This window comes from Ammospiza caudacuta, chromosome 8 (assembly GCF_027887145.1).
Source record: "Ammospiza caudacuta isolate bAmmCau1 chromosome 8, bAmmCau1.pri, whole genome shotgun sequence".
Taxonomy (NCBI): domain Eukaryota; kingdom Metazoa; phylum Chordata; class Aves; order Passeriformes; family Passerellidae; genus Ammospiza; species Ammospiza caudacuta.
In genome coordinates this window covers 31,072,361-31,082,107 of record NC_080600.1, presented here as the reverse complement: position 1 = coordinate 31,082,107, position 9,747 = coordinate 31,072,361, and the positions used below count along the sequence as shown (strand labels likewise).

General features: G+C 44.1%; 1 protein-coding gene across 1 annotated transcript in view; it reads left to right on the top strand.

Annotated features, from left to right (window-relative positions):
- The first annotated feature begins 739 nt into the window (after nt 1–739).
- Nucleotides 740–9,747, top strand: part of CNTNAP5 (contactin associated protein family member 5) — a 266,317-nt gene continuing 257,309 nt past the window's right edge. The window contains exon 1 of the mRNA XM_058809950.1: nt 740–950. Within this exon, the coding sequence (XP_058665933.1) occupies nt 875–950 (76 nt within the window). The 5' untranslated portion in view covers nt 740–874. The remainder of the gene's footprint in view (nt 951–9,747) is intronic.

The following is a 9,747-nucleotide window of genomic DNA, read 5'->3' as shown; positions in this document are numbered from 1 at the left end:
GCACAGACCATTGGTGCGGGGTCGCTGTCCCGGGATCCCCGTTCCTCTTCAGGCCGGGGGCGCTAACGAGAGCTCCCCGTGTCTCTTCTGGACGCCCTGGGGCCACCTCTGATGGCTTTCTGGGAGGGCCAGGCAGGGAAGCTCTGGACCAGGCTTGACAGAAGAGCGGGTAGAGCATCAGTCCCGCCCGAGGCTCATCCTCCCTCCCTGGACGTGAGGCTGAGCCTCGGCAGCGGGGCTGGGGCTCGTCGGGCTCTGTCGGCTCTGCACATGCCAGGAGATCATGTATATTTTATGTATGTGTATATAACATATGTATTCATAAGCAAACAAACATCTAAGCCGTGGATCTTTAAAATGTTCCAGCTACAGTGCTACTAACTAAAGGGGGGAAAAAAAAAGGAAGACTTTAATTTTTTTTTTTTTTTTTCTCTCTAGGCATCTGATTTACTCCGTGACTCTGATGCTTATCAACAACGCGTGAAGATTGCGATAAGGATCCTCCCTGGAAGGCGAGGAGGAGCAACTTCCAGGGGGCTGGGAGGAGGTGGAGTGCAGCGCGGCTCTCGCCTATAAGGAGGTGCCCAGCGAGCGGCTGGTGCTTCCCACCCAGCCGCTGCTCGCAAGGTGAATCGCCGCGGCGGCAGTCGGGGCAGCGGGCTCGGCTCGGGCACTGCCGCCGGCGTCCGGAGCGGCTCCTCAAGGGCTGCCAAGAGTCCCCCGGCCGGCCCCGGCTTCCCTTCACCCGGAGTGCTTGGATGCTGTATGGAGTAAATGAGCGGAGGCAGAGCGAGCGCACAGAGGCTGAGAGGCGCTCGGAGACCGGGACCAGGGGAGACAGGCGGGCGGCTGGCTTCCCCCTCCGGGGCTGAAGATGGATTCCCGAGCCCTCGGGGGCTGCACTCTGCTGCTCTTCACTTTATGGCATCTGGGATTAACTGCAACAAATCGTGAGTAACGGGAGTGCGAGGGGTTGACTGGGCTTGGGTCGGGGGCGGGAGGAAGAGATGGGGAGCAACTCCCGGAAAAACGGGGTTATTGCGCCATGACCTCTGAGAAACTTAGCTCGGCTCCGCTTTGTTAACGGAGCTCAGAAATGCAAAGTTGGGGCCAGATGGAGGAACTGCTCTCCACCGTCCTGCCGGTGTGGATGTGGGAGCGAGCGGGAGATGCTGGAGCCTGCGAGGAGCCTCTCGGAGCTTCCCGCACGATTTGTTGTCCTTCCGCTCGCTGTATCTTTTTGCGGGCAGTGGCTGCTGTCGCCCTGCCTCGGCTGCGGGCCACCGGCCGGGACGGGGCCGGAGTGGCCCCTCTGCCTGCTGGGTAGGGTCGGTCCTTCCCCCAAGGGCCGGGGGATGCCACGATTTTGCGGGCGCAGACTGGCGGAGCAGCGCCGGTGGCATTGAGCGTCTTCTCCTGGCCCGGCGGTACCGTCGGTTCCCTGGGCGCTTCCCACGGGCGCGGCTGTGTCCCGGGGCGTGGTGCTCGCCCTCCGTGCCGCCCCAGCGTTTCCCAGCTGGGAAATCGCCGTTCGCTCTTTTTTTCCCCCCGGGAGATCCGCTCGTAAGTTCGCCACGTATCTCCGCCGGCCCTGCGGGGTCAGTCCCCGCAGACAGGAGCATCCCTGGCCGCCGGGCTTTGCGGTGCTCCGGCGGGCTGGCGGCGGCTCTACGGGCGCGCTTGGGCGAAGCCGGTGCAGCCGGGTGGCGGCGGTGCGGGAGTCCCGGAGGCCAGAGGAGGCAGTGGTGCTCCCCGGGCTGCCGGCGGGGCTGGAGCGGGCTCGGTGCGGGTCTCGGCGCGGCCTCTCCCCGGCCCGTCGGGCGGAGCGGGCGGGCGGAGCGCGGCGGCCGCGAGAGGGCGCTGTTGCCCCGCCGGCGGCGCTGCCCCGGCCGAGCTCCGCGGGCAGCGCTGTCCGTCCGTCTGTCCGTCCGTCCGCCCTCTCCCAGCAGCCCGGCCCGGCCTCTTTCTTCTCTTTTCCTATATATGTATTTTCCTCCTCTATCTTCTTTAATTTCCAGCCAATTAAATCACGGTTAATATGTTTTAATACCGCTCGCGAATACTAAATGGCAGGCGATTTAAGGCTGAGGCTTGCCATTACGGATGCGGCCATAAAGTTAATTCTTAACACTTAAAAAGAAACTCTGCGTTAATGAGTTTTACTATTTCACGGGTGACAGTTTAATTTCACAGTGCCAATAAACATTTCCATTGAATACGCGCTGCTTCCTAAATATTTAGGAGTCAATCTTAAAGCATGATGATCAATGGTTTTATTATACTGTACAGATTTTACTTATTCATTGAGCAATGAATTAGCATGGAATCAGCTGTAAGTGCTTTCCCAGGAGCTGAGGGAAGGAGCCTGTGAATCTGTAATAGCTGCAAGTTCCCTAGAAACCTCGTTAGATTCGCATGTGAAGATCTATGTGTGCTCGCACAGACCTCAATAATTGCACCCGGTATGAAAATTCATCACCTGCTTAAATAAATCATCTCCTTATGTTGGAGCTCAGGGAGGCTGTGCACTCTTCCTCAGTTTTTGGCCAAGAAAGCTTATATGTGGGCTAAAATATTGAAGCAGTATCCTGAAATATATTCAAGTAGCTGTATGAAAGTGCTATAGCTTTATAGGGTTACTGAGCTTCCAGGTACCCAGTAACCAAAGGAAATAACAGAATTCCACATGTGAGAAGCCTTGGTGCAGGTGACTGTCAAAAGCTTCTACTTGAAAGCCCAAGTGCAAATGGGAAAGGATGGGCTCTGCACCCTCCTCAAATTGAATACTTTGGCCAAAGGAGTTGCATTCAGATGCCAGTAGTGTATGCTCACAATGACTTCAGCAGGTTTGTTTCTGACAGATTTGTGAACAAGAACAAAACTGAGGACAGTATTTATAGTTGAAAAGGACTATGCTTGGGGCTGGGGGGGAGAGTGCAGCTCATTTAATTTTCTTTGTAATATCTAATACGTCTTTAATCTAATTTGGTTTCTTCCCTTACTTCTAAATTATAAAACTCTTATAAATTATTATTTTCTCACTTATTTAATTTGCTGTAAAATTAAAGTCCTGAGTAAGTAAAAATCTTCTCTGCCACTGAGATATTTGATTCTAATTTTCTCTTTGGTAATAGTTTTTAATTAAAGAAAGAATTGGTGAAGAAACTGCTTTGAGACACAGCTACAGGCTAGGGGTCAGTAGACATCATTAGAAAGATCAGAATTGCCAAATGCTAATAAAACATTAGAAATTCCTCCCACTTTGCATTTTGCAGTATTTTATTAAATTAGGTAAATAGAGTGGCAATTGGATTTCTCCCCAGGATACTAATTACTAGAAAATGAATAAATAGCCATGTACATAACACTGAAAATGTGTTGCATGTGATGTCTGGGAGAACTGAAACTTCATTTATCAGATAGACAAGGAGACACAAAGCCTTGCCTGCTATATAACAAATTAGTTGCCCTTTAGCAGCATATTCTGTGATCTGAAAACATTAGTAGCTTTGGTGAGTCTAGGCTTGTTGAGCCCCATTTATTTTTCCCCCTTCCTTTTTCATTTTAAAGTTGGAAGGAGGGAGCAGTAGTAAAAAAATGAAAGGAGCTATGAACTCATGTTTTTCTGAAGCACTTTTTTATATCAGTTCAGGGCTAGTCTGCAGCTGCAGAAAAGAATTGCAGGAGCCATAAGTGATCTTCCACCCAGTTTAGTGCTGTGTCTCTTAAAAAATGTCCTCTATTGCTATTTTACACCTTGTGCTTCCCTCCGCCTTACTTGTATCTTTCTTGACTGACTTTTCACACATGGCCTGAAAAGATGTAGCAGATTAAAACACCTCCTGGTCAAGTAGCACCTTTTAACTCCCATTGCGAAAGTTATTCTCAATTATTGCATGTTTCTGTTCCAGAACACAGCTGCCTCTGCCACCTACAGTATCTCTAACATTTATTATCCCTTTTTACCAGCACTTCTAGCTGATCAGGAGACTTTCAAGACTTTTACTTAAACCCAGTCATAAGTGTCAGTCAAAGCTGCAGAAATTCAGTGTGTGGTAGAATGAGATCTTCAAATTCAATGTGTAGTAGAATGAGATTTTCTATTCTTGCAGAAATGTATGGTCAATGTACAGTCCATTACTCTACAGTATGTTTCCTTGTGGGCTTACAGGACACATCTGGCTTTAATAATTCTGTTCAGTTAAAAATAGGCAATGTGTCTGGTTTTTTTATTTTGAAAAAAATACTGAAGTAAATGTAAATTTTTTTTACATGCAAGTTACATATATTATATGTTTATTTATTTATTTTAGGCAACCAGCGTTCACTCTGATTTTAGCCTTCCTTTCTCTGCTAATAATTGCACAGGAGTCAGCCAAGTGTAAGTGAAAACTTACAGGAGCAAATCTGACTCTGGATATTTGAGGCCATCAAGATCAGGAGGGTGTGTTTGGGATTTGTGTGACAGCACAAATGAGACCTGTTGAGTCAACTGTGGCAAAGGCAATAGGTCTCTTAAACAGTGACCTTTCTATCCATGTGGTCAGAAATGCTAAGTTTGAAAAGCTGTGCTGAGATAAGGTGGAGTATTGATCGCTGGTTTGTGCCTCAGGTGCTTGCAGGCTGAGTAAAGAGCATCAGACAAATCTCAGGCTTTTCCTCTGCCTCCACTACCTAAATATTCTTAACAAGAGAATAATATTCAGACATGCCTTCCTCCTCTTAGTTTCATACGGGGGAGGGGGAGAACACAAATGTTAGCTTTTTCATGCCTTCAGATATATCAATGAAGAAATAGTCCAAAGCAATGAGATTTCCTGAGAGAAAAGCTGGGATTGACCCACAGCTGGTGGGTGCATCCTTTGCATACCTGTCAGTATCTAGCTTTCAATCCCTTTGACTCAATCAGCCCTCCTTGGCTGTGAATCAGTCTCAAGATGGTCATTGCATGGACTACAAAGGTCTTTGGATTCTGCATCCACCAGGCAGATGGCTTTACCAGCTACAGGAATCCATCCAGGGTTATTATCTCAGCACCCAATACATTATCTGCTTGGGCATTTTCTTTTTCTTTTTTTTGTTTCCCCCTCCTAATGTCATGCAAGTGCAGCAGGTTTTTCCTTATAAATTAACAGCAAGAACAATTTGTTTTCAAATGTGCTTGGTACATTTGTACAAAGTATAGACTTCAAGTGTAGAATATGGTGGGAAGAACAACCTACTTGTGAAGCTCTCCCTGCACATGGCATGTGCAGGCTTCTGCCAGCACTCCAGTCCATGTAGGGCTAGTCAAGTGTTTTTTAAGTGCAGTAATCGTTGTTTTACCAATGGGAAACTGAAGTTGTATATATAAACAAGAGATGAATGTACAATCAATGTGAAAATCTAAGTAGCTAAAATAGAGCCTTAGGGGTCAATTGAGTTGATCCCATCTGGCATGGTTGTGTCCCATTCTCTGTTAATTCATATTCATATTTGCTATATGTAGTAGTTTCTAAATCCATAACTATTCCTCATTTCCTCTTCCCCTCCTTCTCCTTTCTCTGCTGTTATTTGAAGCAAGTGGAGTTTGGATATCTGAATACTGAAATGAATAGGAATCTGAAGGCAGTGGGAGTGTGAGGTAACATTTATTTATTTTTATCCCCCAAAATGGATTCTCTGTAGATGTGACAGGTTTCAGCTCTATTGGCAAACTTGAATTACAGTTTTACCTACCCCCTCCTCTGAAAGAGACACAAGAAGGGGAGAAAGAGAGGACTGAAGGTGTATGTGCCCGCTCACATGTGCCAGGCTCTCTGCCTCCTTCCCCTTTGCCTGCCAGCCTCCACAATCCTACCAAGTGTTCCAGGGCTGTCTGTACAGGGCACCAGGTAACCTGCTGTGCTGCTTTTTTTTTATTATTTTTTAATAATAATACTAATAAAGAACTCTGTTATGTTTTTCCACTCTCAAAATTAAGGGAATGATATTCTGGTTCTGTAGCATCTACTATTTCAGTCTGCTGTGGCTTTACTGATACAAGTATTGTCTCTGTAGGATGTGGTTCTTGCTGGAATCATCTCTTCTGTGTCTGTGCAAAAGAGAAAAGAACGGGTAGATCTGTATGAACATTTTCCTTCTGCTTTCAGTATAGCCTTTAAGAGACATTAACTCTTTTGGTTTTTTTCTTTTTGCTTTTAACTAAGCTCCCTCTACTCAAACTAAGAGAAAGGTGAAGAGAATAATATAATAGTGATATAATAAAGGTTTAAAATCACAGGCAATTCTTGAAGGCTTTGAAAGTATCACTTGGTAAGGCAGGAAGCATAGGCAGACATTTTGTCATGTCTGTAGAGTTCGAGAGAAACAATATTTTTAATTTTTCTTGGTACGCAATGCTGAGCTGATATAATTGATTATTAATTTCCTTGCATTAATGCTGTCACTGAGTTTGTTTTTTTCTTTTTAAACTGCCCTGTGCAGGTTCTCGTGGGCTAGTGATGCCATTTGTCCACTAGATGAGTGCCACTGATGTTTTGAATGATGAAAATAATTAAATATAGAACTTAGAGGGGAAAAAAAGATGGCAAAGCACAGGTTTTCTTATTTTTAATTATCTGCTCTTTTAAGCAGTTAAAAAAATGGTATTTCATAGTGTAGTGATCTAACTGCCCTTCTACACAGATGTATTTTGATATATGCAGAAAATATTTAATACTTTAGCTGGTATTTTCTCTAAAAATAAAGGAAGGTAGCTTAGTAAAAGAGAGGGCATAAAGCCATTTGTAAATGTCATGAAGGATCTTGCTTGGTCTGTTTTCTAGAGGAGGAATCCCATTCTTCTAGCAGTGTTTTTCCTTTGCATAATGCTAGCTCTTACTCTACATTCTTACAAACATATGCTGGAACTTGGATAACTTGATTCATCTTCTGCAGAACTTTGTGCCCAGAGATTATCAGTACAAGTTCAGAATAAAGCAGGGGAAGTCTGTATGAGTCTGCCTATCTACAATACTGAAGGGGCATTAGAGTCTTGGTCCATTGTCTTATGTTGTATTTTGTAACCTGTCAAGTAGAGGCCTGCAGAGTTGATATTTTGGTATTTTCGAATGTACAATTGTAGTACTTAAACTGAAAATAAGGTACAGAGCACAAAGTGTCAATGGCAGGTTTTATTTTACCAGTGTTTCTCTACCATAATAAAGACCTCTCTAACTTTGCATTCTCTAATGCAATACCAGGGATCTCAACCTGTGTAGTCCTTGAATAATCCAATTACCAGGAGTGTGCTGCAGCCGTAACAACAGGATGTGATGAATTCATGGACATCTATGATAAAAAAAAATAAATCTTTCTTCTATGGTAGTTGTCTGTGGAAATAACTTTGGCAGAGAGATGCTTGTCTACTCTTTTTCAAACACTGTATATGGAGTTGGAGACGTTTTTGAGGTTGAGAAGAAGGTTTTAGTGTTAGAAAGAAATGTCAAGAAATTGCTCACATCACAAAAACAGAACTAGGCCCTTAGTCTCTTCTCTATCAGTGGCAGCCCACCCTTTGTCCTCATTTTGCACATGCCAGATCAGAGAGGAGTCAGGCTTGGAATCAGAGCCCTGTGTGCTGGTGTGCAGCAGGTAGGAGGAAGCTTCCAGTGAACCCTCAGTTTGAGCCTGGTTGAAACAGGCTTTGGGTAACAGCAGCTCAACGATTTGTTGTGTTATAAATGGAGATCATCCAAGTAACTAAATTTAAAGTAGCATCCAGCACTGCTGTGACTCATGGTCTGGAGGATGTTTCAGCTCCAGGATTGTGCTGATGTGCTTGTATTGGAACAGGGTAGCCCAGATTCCTGGTAGAGACTGGTTTATCAATGAGTAGGATGTAGGTGCTGGAGGTTTGCTGGGAAGTCTCTGTGAGTCCCTGCTGTCTTAGTCAACATCAAACACATTTCACCAGTGATAAACTTGTAAATGTTTCCCATGCTGGGCATGCTGTTCCCATGCTGGACAATGCAACACTGAGGTTAAGGGGTATTTTTAATGAACATCACTGTTAGGTGGATTCCTAAGAGCAGTAACAAGAAAAAGCTAACTTTGTAATTGCTCAGTGAATACCATTCAAGACTATAAAAGGCTTTTAGTAGCTGGTGTTAATGTACTCTTTTCCAAACTGTTAATTGCCTGGGATCTGTGATATCTTTATGGCATAAAGAGCATTGAGTTGCAGTGGGACACATGGCATTCTGTTCAGCTTGGTACTTGAAAATACTCAAAAGATATTCAGCAGCAACCATAGCAGTGGGAGCTGCAAAGAATAACTGGTATCATTCTGAGCAATGTTTCTCTTTTGACATTGGTAATTAGGGTTCAGCACAGAGCCCCAGCACATGAAACAGAATGGTGTTCAATGCTAACGACCGTGGCACTGCAGCAATTGGACTGGAAAGGAAACAAATGTGTTTTTCTTCTCTCTTTTATTGTGTGTATTGAGAAAGATTGAGTGTTGACCCTTAGGAATTCTGGGGCATAAATTTTTCTTCTAAAACTATTCAGTGCACTGTGTTGCCAATAAAGTAGTAAATAATAATAATAATTTTCAAATGGGTAGAATCCTCTCTTTGTTCCCAGCTGAGCAATAAGGAGTTGATAAATGCTGCACTGCCTGGATAAGAATTGGCTTGTTCCATTTACTGCTCTAAATGGTGAAGCATTGTTCCTCGATGACAATGGTTCTTCACTGATGACAGCTTGTCAGCACTTCAGGAACAGAGACAAATGCCTTGTGATCTATGCCACCAGTGACACACTGTAGTCATTCCCATAACAAGTCAGTGTTGTCTTTATGTTTGGGCATCACTTGCCCCCATTGAGGATGTAGATACTGATCCATTGCTCTCTATGCTCCTCCTAGGTCATAAAAGCAACCTGCTGGGCATTAATATATAATTTTCTTCTTTCCCTTCATGCAAATTTGTCACTGGAACAAGAAGGGCAATTACATGTTCTAACTGGAGAATATGTGTTGTGTCTATAAAATTATACACAAGGAATGGAGCAGGAGAAGGAGTCTGGGGTGTGCAGGCAAAGAGAGGAGGTCACAAAGAATGTTCTTCCAGTTTCCTATTACCAGTGGCAACATCCTGATGCACTCAGTGAAGAGGTCTAAATTAATGGTCCAAGTGAGTCATCAGTGAACCCTTAGTGGGAACACGTTCATTTGTAGTAATCAGGATTGATTTATGAGTAGGACAAAAGGGACCAAATAAGCTATGAAAATGCGTGTTGTAGATGTTTTTTTTCTTGATGAATAATTCATCCTTTTCTAGTATCCATGAAAACAAAAACACTGTGCACATAAAAACCCATTAAAAAGTTAATCCCACAAATGGCTGAACATGGAGAAAATCAGCTTTTGTTTTAAAAGGTAGATTTTCTCAAATCTTCTCTAATTTGATTTGCCAGTGGGGTATAATTTAAGTCAAACAAGTTAGCAGCATTACTTGCTATATAAAGGTCTAAATATTTAATAGATTTTGATAAACGCCTGCCCCCCAGGATAAAGAGCTAAGGAATGCTCATTTTCCACAGTGCAGAGGGCAAGCTAAACCAAATAGAAATGGCAAACACAATGGAGAAGGAGCTTCTGTTCTCAGGATATGGTCCTCCAGACCTGGCTTTGGGAGAACTTACATAAGTGCACCTACATAATGCTATAAATAATCCTAAATCTCAGTAATCCTGTACAACTGACCTCAAATGAAAATGATG